This window comes from Aotus nancymaae, unplaced genomic scaffold (genome assembly GCF_030222135.1).
Source record: "Aotus nancymaae isolate 86718 unplaced genomic scaffold, 86718_ANA_hifiasm-v0.15.2.pri h1tg000040l, whole genome shotgun sequence".
Taxonomy (NCBI): Eukaryota; Metazoa; Chordata; class Mammalia; order Primates; family Aotidae; genus Aotus; species Aotus nancymaae.
In genome coordinates, this window is record NW_026988454.1 from 108,622,151 (window position 1) to 108,642,111 (window position 19,961).

At 39.0% G+C, this 19,961-nt stretch overlaps 1 protein-coding gene across 1 annotated transcript in view; it reads right to left on the reverse strand.

Annotated features, from left to right (window-relative positions):
* The window catches only part of LRRC1 (leucine rich repeat containing 1), a 128,996-nt gene that overhangs the window by 11,990 nt on the left and 97,045 nt on the right, over window positions 1–19,961 (reverse strand). Inside the window, exons 5-10 of the mRNA XM_012441631.3 lie at window positions 15,548–15,604; window positions 15,215–15,278; window positions 14,761–14,835; window positions 12,244–12,388; window positions 9,382–9,500; window positions 7,680–7,763 (exon numbers count right to left, since the gene is read on the reverse strand). Of these exons, the coding sequence (XP_012297054.2) occupies window positions 7,680–7,763; window positions 9,382–9,500; window positions 12,244–12,388; window positions 14,761–14,835; window positions 15,215–15,278; window positions 15,548–15,604 (544 nt within the window). The remainder of the gene's footprint in view (window positions 1–7,679; window positions 7,764–9,381; window positions 9,501–12,243; window positions 12,389–14,760; window positions 14,836–15,214; window positions 15,279–15,547; window positions 15,605–19,961) is intronic.

A 19,961-nucleotide genomic window follows, 5' to 3' on the forward strand; every position in this document is an offset into this window, starting at 1 on the left:
ATACCACATGAAGAACCCTAAGATCATTTAACTGAGTTACTGTTTAATTTGTACATGTTTATGTACACTCAGGGTGCTTGGCATGTATAGTATTCATCCTATCTACCCACCAAACACAGCATCTCTGTCCACTAAATTTCTCATTTACATATGTTTATACATTTTATTTACTTATTTGTGAAAGACCTCTACTTAAAAGTTATCTGCCTCTGTGTGTAGCAGCGAAGACAACAAAACTCTTTATTTGTTCCAGTAAGAATCACCAGAGTAGCCTCTCCTAGGTTTTATAAATGTGTAGCCCCAATATAGCGTCCCATAAGAAATGTGCAACTGGATTTTTCTATGGCTGAGCACATCCTCCCTCCCTTGAGGAAAGGAGTCATCAGTTCTACTCAGGTGCCCAGAAATATCATGGAAGGAAAGCAATCAAAACCCTGACCCTTTTGACGATCAATATTAGTAGAGTCTGATAAATTTAGACAATCCTGACAAAGATCTATTCATAGGAAAGAATGACTAGGTTCCCCTGGGACACCCTTCCTGCACCCCTACTCCAGGTCGAGGAGCTCTGAGGGAGGCTGGGGTTCAGGGGTATGGTTACATGCCCCGAGGGAGGGCTTCCAGGTCAGCATTTGGCTGAGGCTGAAGATCACCCCCTGCCAGCAACCTGACCTAGCTTTGAAGAAACAAGATTTATGTGTGACCCAAGGAAGCAAAGCAGATAATATTATTTATATGATCATCCGGATGGGACAATTAGCTCCTGGAAGGCATATGGAGCTGGGACTGCACTGTACTTCTGGGCATCTTGTCATGAAGCTGTCCACTGCCCTCCCACCACAACAACCTGCAAGATATCTGTTTTGGGGCCCTACTGCTATACCATGTGAACATTTTCAATTTGTATCATGTGTATATACATAGTCAAAAAATTAACTTAATTAAAGTGGGTCAGAGGGAACTCTAAATAAATGTTCTGAACAAGTTAAGATCCCGTAATCATTTGGGAAGACATAGTGTAAACTTCAATGAAGTGTGTGAGCTGTCTACTGTGTTTATTGTTTCATTTTTCTTTTTCCTTTCCTACTCTAATCTCACACCCATTTGAGACGTCAAGAGGTGGAAAACAATTGCATACAAGAGCCTCTTTGGCCCTCTGGGTTGTCAAAGCAGGCAGTATGACCTCCTGATCTCTATTGTCTGTGGTTTTTTTAAAAACAATGCCAACAAAGAGCACATGTTGTTGCAGAGTGTGCTAGGGATGCCTTAGTCACCCGACAGAGGCATATGCTGTCCCAGCAAACATTCACACAAACACAGCCCTCTTTCCAAATCAGCCAGGAAGGGATGGCACAAACCACTGGTTTTTAGAAAAGATTATTAAGCATTCAAACCCATAAATGAAAAGATATAGTTCCTTATAGACGTCAGAGGGAGATGCGGTATGATGGAGGGAAAGATGCTTTGAGATCATACAGACCTGGGCTAGAATGTAGGCTCAGTCATATGTTTTGTGGGTTTGTGTATGTTACTTTAACCAAAAGTAACAATAAGGATTAAATTAACTGAAACCACATATATAATTTGGTGCCTATCATAGAAACTGGCCTATTGCTGCTGCCAAATAAATGTGGTAGCTTTTTTTTTTCCCCAGGAAGTAAAAACCTCAGATCCAAATGATGAGTGCAATCAACACCTGAATATCTACTATGTTCTTACAACTGTGCTGATGCTGGCAGTCTCTTTCCTGAACTTACCTGAATGTGTTAAAAAACCCATCTCCTTAACGATGTATCACAGTGACATTTTGTTTTAATAATAGTGAAGACTGACATGAGTTGAGCATTTTACACATCATTCATATATATTTTGGCTTTCCCTTTTGGGTTCAGGAGGCAGAGTTTACAGGTTCCTTAGTGGTCGTCAGGACAAAATGTCTGTATCACTTAAAAGTTCTGGGAAGCAGAGTCACTGTTTAAATAACTTATCACCAGTTATATAGGAAGCTGATATTTTTAAGCCTCCCTTAAACCACATAATAGCACCTTCCCAGAATACAAGGGGTTGGACTTGGATTCTCTGAGAATTATAGAATATAGCTGAGAATCTTTGTCCAGCTGTTTTCTATCTCTCTTAATTCAAAATGATACTGTCCTTAGCTGTTAGGCACTGATCTAACCTATCTCAAGAAAATAGGATCTGCAGATTATTGAGCAAACCTCTGCTCAGGTCAACTTTCACTAAGTATTTTGCCTGCAGGTTAGCTCGCCCTAGAGGGAGATCATTGGACAGATTCAGTGATTCTAAAAGGGAGCCTATGTTAGTCATCTTTGTTTATATTCCATTTTTTAAATGCTTACTTTAAGTGTAAGGGAACTTTCACTTTCCTTCAGTATATTCCTTCTAATATTATTTGTAATATAATTTAACTTACATCCCATTGGCAAAAAAAGAAAAATGTACAATAAGCAAAATCTGGCCAAAATGCAATCTGAATAGAAATAATATGAAGCATAATTTTAGAATCTCGTCATCTATGGCATAATATTCAAATGTTTCCTACTTCATAAATATTTTTTGAAATCTTGTGGCTTTGAGATACTTTGAATTCTGGGGCCACTGACATCAAAATAGCTACTAATTGCTATGGAATTCTTTTTTTTCTGATTATAAAAAAGTACCTCTGATTGATTAGAAAATAAAAACCATACATACACACACAGGAAAGCACAATGGAAAAAAAAATCAAATCTTACCACAAAACAGTATTAACACTATGAGGTACAATCTTCCAGTACCACTTGCCATGCATTTGTGATTATACATATGCACTTTAACAACGATTCTAAGAGGACTCTTATTGACCACATAGTTATTTCCTTCTATGGATGTATCACAGATTATTCAAGAAACTTCCCAGGTTAGACAATGATAGTTAGGTCTACCACTTCTTTGCTGTGTGATTCTAAGCAAGTTACTTAACCTCTGTCAGTCTTAGTTTCACAATCTGTTGGACATTGATAATGATTTATCTACACCTCATAGAACTGTGGTGATAATTAGATAAGAATAAGTGCAAAAGCCCTTGGTACTGTGCCTGGCACATGTTAGCTGTCCCTTTGTACACTTCGTACGGTGCCTGGAACATGAGAGCCGTTCCTATGTATAATGTGAGAAATATTCTTGTGCATCATTCTTAGTGTATATCCATGAATGTTTTCCTTGAAGTGGAATTGCAAAATCAAAGGGTATACACGTTTCTTAAGTTTTTACTGTTATCATATTCCCTTCCAGAAAGTCACAATAATTTATATTTACATGATAATATACACTTCTCTCCAGCCTTGCCAAAATTTGGTATTATTAATTTTTTTGAGTGTGAATACTGATGAGGCTGAAATTGTTTCACATTAGTTGCCATTTCTATTTGTTCTTCTGTTGATCGCTTGCTGGTTTTTGTGAAATTTTCTTTGTTTTTGTCCACTTTTCTGTAGTAAGTACATCTTTTCCTCATTGGTATAAAGAACTTCTAATAGAGTAAAGATAGATCTCTCATTTAAAATACTTAAATATCTCCCAACCCCCTTTCAAAAAGGTAAAGGCTGTCTTACCTTCTTGAAGATCAGAAATCTAATTTTCCTGTCAACAAATCCATCAACTATTTTTTTATGATGTATTTCAAGTTTAAGAATGCCTTCTCCATCTTGAAATCTGATGGCCAACTATATTTTATCTCATATTTTTATATTCTATATTATGTCTTTAATCAATAATTCATTTTAGAACATAATGGAAACTTATACTAAAAGAATTTTAAATTGTAAGAATAAGAAGGCAGAAAACTATCCACGAAGTGGATATCACCACCATTTCTGAGTATCATAGTAATATTTATGGGTAATTAATATTTACAGGTTGCCTGATTAAAAAAAACTTTGGTGAATGATCTGCAAATGCTATCTTGTCTCATTTGATTGGGTACGTGTGGCTTAGTTGACATCACTTCCATTTGGACTTAATGGAAACAAAAAGAGAAAAGGACTCTAAACTTGGATATAAGCTCAATTTCTTCTAGCCAGAAACTCTTTATGGTCTGGCTCTTGTTCATCATACTCATGCTCACACATATACCACCAACTCCATCTATCATGAATCAATCATACTACTGCACAGTATGTTCCTTAACTCTTCTCTTCACCAAAACTATGAGTTTTAAAGGAATCTCGTTTTCCCAGAAGTATATATACGTAAGCAACAGGATCAAAAATATGAGACACAAATAAATGACTTAAAAAATCAGAGGCATGCCAGGTGTAGCAAATAAAGCAAATCTAGCCTTTCTATTAGAGACAGATTTGTGCCGACAAACTTAAAATTTAGTGAAGACAGATGAGCTGCCAAATGATGCCTTTTAGAATTTCTGAATAACTTAAAATGTAATTCACAGAAAAGCATTCTTTTGAGAGTGAATAATCTGAACAAACATGAAAAAAAAAACATAACAAAATAAGGTTCCAGGCCATGCAGTCATTTAAAAAAACAAAACAAAACTGAATTTAGAGTTTTGAAAATGTCCAATATTTTACAATGAACAGCACACAAAGCAGTCAGCCAATTTGAATCTTCATGCATTTAAGAAGCAAAATGGAAGTTAGAGATGCAACTGTGGTCTGAACAATACTTACAAGATAACAAGTTTACCTGACTTTTCTAAATTTCCAAGCAGCTAACAATTAAGAAAACAAAAGGCATTCATTGATTTGCAAATGTTTACTACAAATAACACCACAAAACACAAACAGAATCCATTATTGTGACCCACACAGTACAAATATTTTCCCCTCTAACATTTGGGGAAAAAAATGCAAATAAACGCTGCTACAGACTAATGAGCTGTGGCCTAAAACTGGCAACACACAATACTAGAAGAAAACTTTTTTAAAAGAACAAAATATGGGAAGAACTACACAGCATACCAGACCAATGGCAATTAATACAACTATGGGTTTTTGGCATATGAATTGAATCGGTCAGCATTTCAGTTTAGATATGTATGCAACTTAACTGTTGAAGAGAAAGCAATAAATTTTTGGAAGAATCCAATGGGGAAAATGCAAGATTTGACCAAATGGCATCAAGCTTGGAGGCAGAGCTAGCATACACACAATCACAGGGCCTACCACACTCCCTGCATAAAGACTCATGACGTGACAGTGCTGCCTGGGCCAACGTGATGCAATGAGAGGTCAGGAGCTCTCAGTGGTCTGGCCGCTCAGCACCAATGGTCAGAGGCAAGCACTCAACCATTTCGGCTGGGCATCAAACTGTGACCCTCAGGAGAATTGCAGACATGTGCTCAGCACGTTTCCTACTCTGGGAGCTGAGTGTGTGTGAGTAGGAGGTGAGCCAGAAAAGATCCAATTCCTAAAAGCCTAACATTCTCTGCTTTATCAGAGAACTGAAGGGAAAGGCACAGACTATTTCTTTCTAAAACAACAGAAGCCAGAAAATGCCAGATGCCAATCATAATTTCTTGGAGAATTATTTCTAAAATGCCAGATGCCAATCATAATTTCCCAGAAAATGGACAAAATATAACTAAAATGATTAAAGTCAGAAATATTTTCATAATATTTTTACTTTTCACATCATGAAAAATTGTCCTAGTAAATTTAGTGGACATATAGCATGGACTAGACATAACCATCTAATCAGAACATGTGTGTGTTTTAAAGTGAAAAGAGGACTGATGGTGAAATGATGGTGAAAGTTTTATGAAAGTACATGTCCAAAGTTCTCGTCTAGAACATAATCTTGTGAAAGAGAGAGTCAGAGGGTCAGGGAAGCTGGGGATGGGAGGTGAGACTTGCTGGGAATTAACATTAAACCTGAAAGTGCTCTCCTCACAGTCTGCCTTGAAAATACACCTGAAATGTATTAATTTTCTGTAGTGTCCAAACTGAAGCTACTTTGGCCTTTTCTTAACAAATCAGGGGCTTGCCTTACCTCAGGGTCACACAGATGGAAAGGCTGGGCTGCGCCTGCGTTACCTAATGGTCACATCTTAATTGGGAAACTCATCTTTGGAGTCAGGTTCTACCAATTCCTAGGTGTGTGAGCCATAGTAGGAAAAACTACTCACTGGCCTCATTCTCCTCACCCATAAAATGAGGAAATCATCACTGCAAAAGCTGTTGTAAGGATTCAACAAGTACAACAAATATTTGAAAGCATCTAGTACAGTGCCTGGCATTAAAAAAGAAAGAAAGAAATCTTTTCTACGTCTATATGTGTGTTTACATGTCCAATCTACTATCGACGTGCGACTGCTATTCAGCAAGAGCAAATTTAATTGTTGAGAACATCAGTTCTGTATTTTGGTTTATTGCTTAGACACTAGAAAACAACTTTTCTAATTAGTAGAATCTCTTAGTTGTGTCCCAGTTTAGCTGAGAAAGAGACTTAAGTCTTTTAGCCAGAAACGGTTTACTTAGATGCCAGTGTTCATATTAAGGATGTTTCAGAATATGATCATGTTTATAGTAAATCGTCTCATGTCTCCATTTAGAAATGCTGGCCACCCCACCCAGGGAGAAGACTGGGACACTGTGGGCAGAACATCAAGATGAGGAAAGGAAAGAGGAAGTTCAGATACCCTGAGACATGGCCCGAGGAAAATAAGAACCCCTCATGTTCTGACTGGTTGGACAGCAGCTTTGAAATTATTCCAAAATGGATGTTAGAAAAGGTCAAAACAGAAATATGAAGCAAACTACACCTGGCCAGTGATCACATCATACAAGGAAATACCATACCTTTCTAGATGAGGACCCAGCAAAGAAGAAGGGTCCAACAGCTAGATTTAGGCCTTATGGCCAATTAAAAAAAAAAAAAAAAATCAAGCTCAGTATTATCTTTCTCCAACCAAGCTCTTCTAGTGCCCAATAGAAAGTATGCCTTCTTTTTTAAACAACACACTAGACACTTTGTTTGACCCACTATAAGCTTCCTCCTCATTGTCAGCATTTCCACCTCCCTTGTCAGAATTTAAATGCCTTAAGTCCACCTAGCTACTCTCCACAACAGATGGTGACGTCTCATTTTCTCATGCTTAGACTGCTGACCAAAAAAAAAAAAAACAAACAAACGAGGAAGCTGGCTTTAGCCTCTCAATTCAGCTTCCTCTATTGTGTACCCCTTTGTGAATAGTTTGTTCACTCTCATTCATCCAAAACATGAACATGCCCAAATGCGCCATCTCTGCCCAGAAATATGGTTGTATTAAGATCAATTTTTATAATTCCAACTGTTTATGGGACAGAGCTTAATTTTACATTAAATTCAAAAATCAAACCCAAGGCATCCACTTCCTCTGCCAAACTCCCAAATTATCCATTTCTGCCAATGGTGTCACCATTCTCTACATGTTAAGGCCAAAATGTCAATCTCTTTCTTACTACCATTTAAAATCCTATCAATTCACCTTTCCTAACTCTCCTAATGCTACTGATGACCATTCTTTGACATAATTCCTCCAGTCAGCTTTATACTCACAGATTAGAGTTCACACCTTTAAAAAACAACACATACATCTTTGCAAAGCATTTGACATTTTTGATCCTTTATGTATTACTATTTCTTCATAATTATTGTCATGTGATTTCTCTAAAAGCACATACCTCTTTTGGTAAGGACACTAATTTATTTCTGTCTGCATTCAAGTTGCTCAACTTCTTTAGTTTTCCAATGCTTTTAGGTAGGGTCTGTTAAAATGACAATTTCATCATTAATTTAACACATAATTTTAACGTGGCTTATAGTATATAAGATTTTTGCAAGGACCCAAAAAATATAATCTCATCCAGCAACAGAAGCAATAGTTCTTGCTGAGTATTAGATATTTGTAGTGTTCACTTAGGGGGCGCAACATTAAGAATTTTGAATTTTTGTTAAAATGATACTCTGTTTTAAAAGAATGAAGGCAAAAGTCGAGACCTGGGAAAAGGGAAACATCTTGTAAAGGGAAATAAATGCTGTTCAACTCAAGTAAGTGAGAATTTGCACCCTCAAGATTCATTCCTGCCCCACCTGCACCTTCAAGTACCACACTGGGACAGTGGCTTAGATGCCAGTGGAAGGCAGAGCACTGGAGCAACAAGGCAGGGAATCAGCACCTGGGGCAGGTGCCGCATGGGCAGGGGAAGGTGAGGGCTATGGGGATGGGCGAAAGGTGAGCATCCTGGAGTGGGGAGCACAGCTCTATCAGAACCAGGCTGGCGTCCACATGGGGGTCTTCAACACTCCAGTACAATCCAGGGGTGAATATTATTTTTAGAGTTGTCACGATTACTATTGGTAAGCCTAAAGTCACAAAGCAGGACTGGAAGATTTGGTAGCTCCCATCACATCTGCCAGAGCCTGGCTGCTTGAGCTGCCTGGGGGCTGCTTGGCTCCCCACCCTCGTCTGTGCGCTCCATCCTACCTTGCTGGCCTTTCTGCTCTTTCCACCTAAAAGAGCATTACTTACTCTATTTATAGAGAAAGGAGAAAAGTGAAAAGGAAAACGAAAAAGAGGGTTAAAAAAACAGTGGCCAAATGAAGACAGAGAAAAGAAGAGAGAAAAGTAGGAGAATAAACTGAAGAAAAGAGAGTGGCTGTATGACAAGTGAAAGAGGGGGGAAGGAGAAGTGACAGCTGAAGGACTGACAAAAGCAGAGGGGCAGCAGGACAGGGAAAGACAACTGAGGTCTGCTGCCACCCTGCCCATCCACCCTTTGCCAGGGGGTACATGCATCGCCCCTGCTCTTGTCTGGTGGAAGCCTGGTCCAAGTGGAGGACCCCTACAGCCCCCTCCACACCCAAGTTCTTATAAGAAGCAGCCTTAACCAGAGCCCATCAGATGCCATCCTCTAGCTCCCCGATCAAGGGCGTTTCCCAGCCCCAATCCTGCCAAGGCTTTTCCTGGCCAATCTCCATCTCTTTACTCTTCTCTCCTGCTCTTCCCATTTCTTCAAAGAACCCAGGGAGAGGCCAGAGTAATCCTGACAAATATTCCCGGTGGTGGTCTCTGGGCACCACAGCTGGGGCATCAACACATCCAGCGAGAGCAGCTTACCCCACACCTTACTAGAGACGTCTGTGAGGCATTTGTTCAGTTCCTGTATTCGAAGCACCACAACTGGGACACAGGCTCAAGATGGAAACCTAAGCACCACTTTCTTTGCTTAAGCAGGTTAAAAAATGATCTTTAGGTCATATATTTGCTTTGCAAGACCCTTTTGGGATGTAATGTGAGGAACTTTCCATTTAGTCCACTCAAATCACAAGTAAGTAGAATCTGCACTAGTAAGTCTTTATGATATATGCGCAAACCACACTCACCAGGAGCTGATTTTCTGTAAGAACTAACTCAGTGAGACTTTCACAATCCCCAACTGCTTCAGGCAACTGTGTGAGTCTATTCTGATCCACCTTCAAGATTGACAGTTTCTTTAGTTTTCCTGTAAAAGCATTATTATTATTATTAAATTTATTAGTAACAGTTGTTTTCCTAATCACTGCTTGGAATTTCCTATCTGCTGTTCTTTTCATTTTAAAGCTACTTATTTTTTCTTCATCCAGCTTTTCACATTATGAAATTCTATCATTTTCATTTAGATCACTAAAGGTTGGGAGTTAAAATAATTTGTTTAGAACATTAAAAACATTCAGCAATTAGAAACAAAACATTTAAAAAAGCATAAAAACATCGCATCAAAGCCAAGAAATTTACAGAAAAACAAAATAGCTTTCTCTGCATGGAGGTGTTTCATGCACAGAGGAGACTTTCATTTTACTACAAGAATTATCCTTACCATAAACAAAAAAATAAATAGTTTATTAAATCACCTATGAATGAAAATGACTCAGTGAAGATCCCTACAGTGAGGTATTTCTATAGGTGCAGAATAAAGCGGTAACCTCTGGAAAGCCATATTAAGGACAGAGTCTATTTCACTCAGGGCTAGAAGACTTGATGTCCTGGTGATACCCACTGTCCAAGGGAAAGAAGAAGAAGTCTTGCTGCAGCCTCCTTAGAGTCTTCACTAGCAAAGTCATTCAGATCCTCACTTCAACAAGTCACATGATTAAGCCTACAGAGCAGGTGCCCTTCATTCCCTACTGAATGGCTAACACACTGACACTTTCTCCACTACATCAGAAAACAGTCTCTTGGCTGGGTGGGGTGGCTCATGCCTGTAATCTCAGCACTTAGTGAGGCTGAGGCCGGTGAATCACGAGGTCAGGAGTTCGAGACCAGCCTGGCCAACGTAGTGAAACCTCGTCTCTACTAAAAATACAAAAAATTAGCAGAGTATGGTAGCACATGCCTGTAGGGACAACTACTTGGGAGGGTGAGGCAGGAGAAGCGATTGAACCTGGGAGGCAGAAGTTGTGGTGAGCCAAGATCATGCCACTGCACTCTAGCCTGGGCAACAGAGTGAGACTCTGTCTCAAAAAAAAAAAAAAAAAGAAAAAAGAAAACAGCCTCTTTCCTAACACAGACATAAAGCAGGAAAGAAAAATACTCAAAGTTATATCTTGCCTTGTGTACAGCCACAGGGCAAGATAGGAGAACTAACCAATTCTTAAGCTCTTTATTTAGCATAATCAATAGCCTAACACTGTCATTGGAGGGTTTCCACCTACCCTCACTGTCAGGAGACCCACTAGCATTTTCTGCAGGGTATACTGAATAGCACAACCAAGCACCTAAACATCTTACCCCAAGAGAGAAGTCTCTGGCAAACAGTCTTCAAGCCTCGCCTTGAATACTTCTAGTGACAGGGTACTCATTTCATCACTGTGCAACCCAAACTAATTTGTACCATATCTTTGCTTTTTTTTTTTTTTTTTTTTTTTAAGAGACAAGGCCTCTCCCTATTGCCCAGGCTAGAGTACAATGGTACAACCATGGCTCACTGCAGCCTCAAACTCCTGGACTCAAGCAATCCTCCCCCCACCCCCTGGGCTTCTGAGTAGCTAGAACTACAGGTGTGTGCCACCCCACTTGGCTAATATTTTTATTTTTTGTAGATACGAAGTCTCACTATGATGCCCAAGCTGGTCTTAAACTCCTGGCCTCCCAAAGTGCTAGGATTACAGATGTGAGCCATGCCCAGCCATTTTTGCTTTTTAAAGCTCTTTCTTAAATGAAATTGAGCTTCACAATCCTTTCATTTTGCCCATTTAAACAGAAAGCTGTAATATATCTCTTTCTCTGGCAGACAGTCCTTTAAACTTTTGAAGTCAGCCATCTCATGCTTGCTGCTGCTCATTCCAAGCAACAAAACACACCCAGTCTCTACAACCCTTTCATATGCTATAAATGATTCTCAGTGAACATCTCTGCATAGAGTCAAAATCCCCATTGATTTTCCAGCTGCTTTTAACCAAAATGCAATATCTGAATTTCTACTGAAATTTTCATCTTGACCACATACCATGGGAGAAGTGGTCCTCTGCCATACAACTTCTCCCAATACTAAACATCTTGCAAAAACTTCCTTTGATGTTTTGAACAAAAGTTAAAGACAGCAATCCTATGATAACTCCATGGTTAAATATAGTCGCTTACAACTTCTAAGTGGCTTTGCTCCAACGGAGCTCCCAAGTCCGTATCTGTTTATACTTTCTCTGCGTTTATTTTCTTACATTGGACTAAGCTCCTTCATAGTAAAGAAAATGTCTGGATTGATTTTTTTTTAAGAAAATAGCACAGGATGATTAAAGAATTATCAATGTACTAAAAACGCCTCAATTCAATTACACCACTCTTCCCTCAGCAGCACCTTCCCGGGGTCATGCAATAAGTCAAAGTTATTTTCTCATAAACTATTTAAAATACCAAATTAGAAATTTCTTAGTGACTGCTCATATGCCTTAAACACAGTTTATTATTTGGGGTAATCCCTCATGAAATCATTGAGAGAAGACACAGATGAAATAGAAATGAATTGATGATTAAAAGTATCACAGCAGTAATAGATACCAACCCAGGATGACAGACACATCTGCATATAGAGAAACTTCTGTTGTAATAAATACTCTTTGCTTTCTTTCTTTAAAAACAAATAGCAGGGAGGCTTTAAGGAGCCACATCCCCAGCATCTGAAAATGGTGAACAAAGGATCAAAGTGTGTTCCGAACGCTCAAGACGACAGCAGGCAGCATCTTTAGCAGTTAGTTATTTCCAATGCTTACCAATGCCATCTGGAATAGTTTCTAATAAGTTCTGGGAAATGACTAAATCCGTTAATGAAGTCAGGCCACTGATTTCTTCAGGAAGTCTTTCCAACCTGTTTTCAGAGACATCTAAGCACAGCAGGTTCTTCAGATTTCCTATTTCCTATAACAATGACATGGAAAAATAAACGCACACTTAAACCTGCCACAGTGCAGAGGCATTTGTTTCAGTGATTTTTCACAATCAAATCCCAAAGCAGTCCTAAGGATGTTATCTTTAGCATGAATCCAAATGTGAAAGCAGGGCCAAATTCCTAGATCCCCTCCCAGTGAATGTGGGAAGTTGTACGAATCACAGACACGGAGCTGGGGAAGGACGCAAAGCCCTGTGTCTTTCAGGCAGGTCAGGAATCATTCCCACCTAATAGGTGAAGATACAGGAGAACAAACGGCTGCAAGGTCACACAATTAGAAAAGAAAAAGGAGGCTAGAATCCAGCTTTTCAAGTTTGGAACTATCTCTAGTAAGCAGCTTACACTGCAGGGTGACCCTGGGATTTCCTCTGGTAAGAATCTACCTGATTTGTATTTTCTTCCATGACAGGTAGCACTTGTTAGCACAAACATCAATGCAATTGCTCCCCAGCAAAACTGGAACATACAGATCTATCCATATCTTTAACACTGAAAGAAATATACTGCCTTTAGTGAAAACAGTTTACCAAGATAAGGTAAAGTACCTCTATGAGTCTAACATTCTATTCAAGACCACCTTTCCTTCCAGTCCCAAAGTGCGAGCTTTCTCTCTTATCACTGCCCTTACTTTTCCATTCCACTTTCCAGTATTAAACCTTACTCTCATTACTCCCTAACCTGGACTGCCAGCTCTGCCTCTTGGGCTCTAGTCTTGACTCCCCCTACCTGAGACCATTCCATAAACTGTGCTTCCTCATTTCCTTCCTGAAACACAGCTAGCTCTAGTCCTATAATCGGACCACCTTTTATTCAAGAAACATCTTGTGGCTCCCTGATTTCGATGTAAGTATGTAAGTACAAATTCCTCCATCTATATTTAATTTGGTCTGATCTCTTTTTTTCAGTGTATCATCTACCTGACACTGCCTTATGATCCTGTCCCTGTATGTCCTGTCTAAAGGAAACTAGACTACAGTTCTACTAATTTCAGGCCGGATCCCTGAAGCTGTTCCACTCTTCATTAATTCCTTTTAACAATGCTTTTGTATCTTTCTCTTTCCATCATCACTGAACATAAGAAAAACCATTCTAATTATTTGAGTTTTTTGATGTGTTTAGTGCTGATTTAACAAGTTTATACTATAGGAGCAAACGAGATTTTTAAATAACCATTTATAGCACAATCATTAGAATTTTAATTTCTTTGTGTTATCACACTTTGCACAGTCATTTACACACATCTGAACATACATAACTCTTTCCCCTTTATGTCCCACACCTGATGTTTTATTACTTTCCTTATAATGTCATGGTATTTTTCTCCCATCCTTTGACTTCTAAAGTAAATAGCATCTCTCAGTCAGGATTTCCCACATATTTCCTAGAGAAATCTAAGTACCAGTCGAACTCTACCCACCAGAGTTGCTGATCTGTCTCCTTTTCCCAACTGTAGCCAAGATCTCATCAACAGACTTAAAGTAGTTCCTTAGTTCCATTAGTCATTAGGTGATGTTATGGTAACTTCAGTGCTATAACTATGACAATTAAAAATTTACTACTGCACTTTCTTCTAGTATTAGGGTTCCCTGCATTGATATGCCATTCCCCACTAAAAGTACAGAGCCCTTCACAACTGGTCACATGAAAAACTGGCTGTGAGAGACACAAAAAAGAAAAATTCAGTAACAGCTGGTAAAATACAGGAGGAAAATGCCTGTTGGTTTTTGTGTGTTTTAGGTTTCTCAGTTTCTGTCTCAGAATGTGAGCCTGTCTGCTAAGAATCCACAAGATGACTATGTGCACAGAAGTCTATACAGGACTCCACTTCATTTGGGACATGGTTCTCCCACTTGGGAATAGTAGGAAAAGCCTAAACCCTATGACATGCCAGCTAAATCATAGCAACATTTGGAAAAATATGAAATAAAAGCATTTAACATTGCTTTTACATGAACTATTACAGGGCAAAACGTGGTCAAATTATCCCAAAGCACCTGGGACATCACAGAGTGGCAAAAAGGCATATCATCAGAAACATGGGTCCTGGCAATTTACTAATCTGCTGGGCTTGAAGTAAGCTATATGGGTAGCAAAGACAAAATAAAACACAGATTTCGCAAACTAAAGGAAATATTTACTATATTTAGAAATGGTGGGTGGAGGTTTTCAGTTTTTATATGGCAATGGAGAATGATGAATGCTCAACCAAATGTGCTTTTGCAATCAACGTTTTTGGTTTTCAAGATCCTTTTATAGTAAACCTTATGTGGCAGCAGGAAATACACAAAGCTTATTGTTGCTGTTTTATGTTTTGGGGAGATGCTGTGAAATTACCACTTACCTGAGGTAATTCTGACAGTTGATTTCCATCCAGCCAGAGATCTTTTAGACATAAGAGGGCTCCGACTGATTCTGGCTAAAACAAAAAAATAAAGTTATGGTAACAAAGATTCAAATTTCAGTCTTTCGCGAAGAAAGAATCTGAATTCATCCGTTAACAACTGGGTACCTTAGCAGATGTTTATTGGTACTGCTCTAACGTCAAGTCCCCTTCCTCAAAGTGCCCAAACTTTCCCCAAGAATGCCAGTTGTTTCCACCTATGTCCATCATCTCTAGCCTTCCCCACCCACGGGTCATAATTCCTAACTTGTGTGAAATGAAGCTCGTTGCCTATTATTCCCAAGCTACATCTTTGGAAATACTGGCTTCATAAGGATCCCTATAGGACTCCCCCAAATACTGTGTGATCACAACTAAAAACAACATTAAATTCAAATCTCTAATACGGACTTACCAAACTATGTATTTCATTGTTTCCTAAATCAAGTTCTTCTAGTCTCCGCAGCTGGGTAAGAGAGCTATTTAAAAAAATAAAGAACACTTAGAGAATACTTAGAAACGGTGAGCAATAGAGTATCCCTCACCTGGACTAGCTTCAAAAGTAAGACTCATTTTGATTTTTATGGTAGAAAATATTGCACAGAAAGGACTGTTAAGAAAAGGCTGGCTGGCATCCCCAAACTTCCCAACACACGAAACATTTCTGACGTAATACTGTAGTCCTAGTTTTTTAAATACATCAATTCATTCTGTACAAAATCTCTTCTTCTTTTCCCCAGAGACTCACTCAGGAAGATATGTAAGAAGATTCTCTCTCAGTTCCAGTGAAGTCAGGTTATAAAGACTAGAAATGAACAGAAGAAAAAAAAAAGAGTGTAAGACAAACTCCTGAGATTCTTCCTACTCCCCCCACCCATACACACACACTAGACAAGTTGCGTCACTTAATAAAACCTAGTAGGTCACTTCTTAGGGTAAAAATACCTATCACCACCACCCCCTACACCCATTAAAAACAATATCATCTCCACCTCTCAAATTATAATCTTAAGATATTAATAAAATAATTAACAAAAGAGTAGTGCGTCATGACTACAAGGCACCTTCATTCAAATGTGATATGCGGAAATAACTCATCAGCCAATAAAACACAACCACCCCCAGGACTGAGACAGAAGCCGAATGTGTGCTTCTAGACTTTCGAATGACAAAGATGCACTGTAACCATAAAAACAGTAGCACCTTTAATCTTGGAGAGCTCAGAGCTCTTCTTCCCAATATCAGTGAGAGACCATCCGTGCTTTAAAGTAGTGGGCATCTCAGTACAAAGAGTCCAAGCTGATCTACTTAAGATCGTAAATTCATGGGGCAAGCGGCAGCTGCACTAAGGAAGTAGCTTCCATGTAAATGCACTCAGGATCATGTCATAATGCATCTCGCACAGTGCCTGGAACACAGACTGATTTAATAAATGGTAGCTATAATAATGTTGCTTTTAGTCTTATTAAACTCTAGAATGAGGCTCTCTTCATCAGATTCTCCAGCCTCTCGGGTGTAATCCAGTCTCTTAGCAGCACAGTGGAATGGGACAGATGTTTGACAGATGGGTCAAATCTTGACGGGCAGTGGCAATTCTGCATCACCAGACACCCTCATGAAGTTGTGCTGGCACCAGCAAAACATACTGCTTCAGAAAATAAGTGACTCAGTCTACTGCCCCTACAAGCACTGTACTAAACTACACCAACCAAAAAGTCACATTTTGCTAATATCACCATAGTAACATCCAGATTTGGAGGAATTTCATTGCTGAGTGCACAGAACACAAGGAGTCAGACATTATCCCAACACTAATCTGCCTTAATCCTCCATTCTCCCTCCTTCCAACAAAAAAGCCACAATCACGTGTACTAACAAAACTGGTTTCATAACATCCAGAAATGTAAACTTAAATGAACAGTGTATACACATGCTTAAAACCTGTTTGCCAGAAAATATATTTTAACTGTACTATGAAATGTACAAATCCTACATCTCCTTTTCCAATGTTACAAAACTGACTAATAGTTTTCCTACTTAAAGCAAGAACAAAACTTTCAATCTTTTTTTAAAAATCAAACTCCCTGCCAATAAGTGACCATGGTTTAATACCAGTGTTCTTCAAATCAAATATAACTTGGTGCAGAGTTGCAGTTCTCTGGTTCTACTTTTTTTTGACCAAGTATTTACATAGAAGAAGCAACAAAGGGAGGGAGAGGAGGATGAGATGTACACCACCCAGTATCGCCATCCAAAAGCAATCTGCAAATAATTGTAAATCATAATGTTACTTGAAAAGTAAAAATTTAAAAACAAAGGGCTTTGTTTTCAGTTTTAAATTTCCATGTAACATCTAACCAATTCTATCAAGAAGACAATAATCCCTTGGCTATTTTCACATTTAAGTTTTAAAAATCAATGTTAGGATTGTCATTTTATCTATTCGGTATCCATGGCCTTCACACCTATTTTAACAAACCAAGGACGCCCACTAATGAAAGAAGGAAAGTGTCCTTCTTTGCATCACAAACTTGACTCACTGGGCATCATCGAAAGCATCTTGCAAAGCAGTTTCACTCAGCCTCGTGCTGAGTGTTGTGCCAAGTTTCCACAGCCATGGTCTCAGTATCTCCTGCCTGAAACATAGACCACGGCATCGGGGGAGAAACACACCTGCTAAGGCAGGAGGAGCTGTGCAGGGTGCCTTCTGTGAGCCATGTTATCTGGTCAGTAGTGACCCACCAAGTTGATAATGCTACCATGACATGATTAGGACCGTGAGGTTTTGTGTGAGGCCTATTTGTTAGAAACAGACAAAACCACAATTCAACTCTGGCCACATGCCAAAGCTCCTGCCCTCACCCTCACTGACTGAGGCATCTCCAGGTGTCTCCTTTCTTCAGAACTCTCTCATTTAAATTTTTAAAATACCTCTCAGTTTTAGGTACATACGTTAAGTCTTACCTTCTTAAACACACCAAGAGACACTGAAATTTTTGCTGTTTGATTTTAAGAATATGGTACACATTTTAAAATTACCTTTAATTTTTGTCTTGAGGGCAAACGGCATAGGCCACAGTTACTATAAGCAAACAATACTTGAGCAAAAATACTGCTGAAATGCCCCAGATTTGTGGCATAGTTCCCACCCCTATCATGCTAACACCCAGATAGAATACCCTGTTAAGTAAAAAGGTTCTGGCTACAAAACTTCTTAGTTCCTACCATTTGGGGGAAGTAAAGTAAATGTGGATGTATGGGTTTTACATCAACAGCAAAAGATATATTTTTACAATTTTTCAAAAGTAAAAATTAACTTAAAGTATAGGCTAAGTATCCCTTATCTGAAATGCTTGGAACTGTTAGTGTTTCAAATTTCGGATTTTAGAGTATTTGCAATATACTTAATCTGTAATCCAAAATGCTCCAACAAGCATTTTCTTTGAGCAAATGCTTGGCACTCATAAAGTTTCAGATTTGGGTGCATTTCAGATTTCAGATTTTTGGATTTGGAGTGCTCAAACTGTATGTAAAAGGAATCCTTATATTCTGAGGTAATACTTCCCCAATTATTTAAAACTATTTAAAATAAAGAAACTTGGCTATTATAATCAGACTCTATAAACCCACTGATGAAAGCCACTCTAAAAAGAGCACATGGAATCTGAGGGGCCTGAGGCACAGGCTTGAATCCTGCCTTCCCTCACTAACTAGCTAGGCTTGCTTGGCTGAGGTGTTTACTGCTGAATCTCGATTTTCCCTAAAATAAATGTAATCATATCTATTATGGCAATTAGAGCATACTACATTTTCCCTTCAAGTTAACAAAGCCAATTTCTTGCCTTATTTCCTTAAGATAGCCTTTGTCCCTGAGTGCAGCTGGGTACCTTACAAATGTGTGTGCCTTGAGTCAGGGTCTTCAGAAAGATTGCTGTAGATGCTATTAATCACGAAGTCATCTCCACTACTAACAAACTCTTTGAAGGACAGCCCCTATATCTGGCATTGGCCTATTTTTAACTTAACAAACATTATCCATAACTGGACTGGAAGAAATAGAAAGCAAACAAAGGCTTTGACTACAGACTCCTACCTCCTATATGAGCCCAAACCTCACAGCATAATCTGGACAAATCAGTCTCAGTTCTAAGCATCATTAAGTGATTCTAGAATGAAACTACGGGTTTGGGTCATCACATGAGTAGCTTTCCTTGGGCAGTCCTATACCAAAATGTAGAATCCAACCAGCCCACTCTAGAACATGGTTCTCCAGACTGTTGTAGTGACAGAGTTGACCTAAAACAGATCAGCCTAAGAAACATGCTCCTGAGCAGCTTAGGGAGAGGGATCTGAACTTAATCCTGTGTACTGAAGAGCCCAAGCTTTTAATCGCGAGGTCAAGAGAGACAAGAAGACCCAAACTCCACAGGCCTTTATACATTACTTCAGCTAAACATGGTATTACAGAGATACAAGAAAGAATCAGGCATTTCTAATATTTTTACAAATGTGATAAAAAAATTAAACACTTTAATAGTTCTACTAATAATATTGGCAACTTACTATATGACAGATTTTGTTGTAACTTCTTTATGAGCATTAACTTATGGGATGAGAAACTAAGGCATGGAGAGGAAGCTTGAACAAGGTCTCACAAAATTGTCAAGTAGAAAAGCCAAGATTCACTAGGGAATCTGCATTCTTAACCACCATGTTGTGCCAACTCTCACTTGAGCTTGTGAGTCAATTTTGCAAATAGGTAATAGGTAATAACATATTTATGTACACATTGTGTGTGTGTGTGTGTGTGTGTGTGTATATATATATATATTTTTTTTTAAAGACAGAATCTCACTCTGTCACCCAGGCTGAAGTACAGTGGCATGATCCTGGCTCCCTGCAACCTCCACCTCCCAGGTTCAAGCTATTCTCCTGCCCTCTGCCTTCAAAGTAGCTGAGACTACAGACATGCGTCACCACAGATGAGTAATTTTTGTATTTTTAGTAGAGACGGGGTTTCACCACGTTGGCCTGGCTGGTCTCGAACTCTTGACCTCAGGTGATCCACCTGCCTAGGCCTCCCATAGTGCTGGGATTACAGGAATGAGCCGCAACCCCAGCCAATTTACATACATTTACAACAATATATTCAGTAAAGAGCT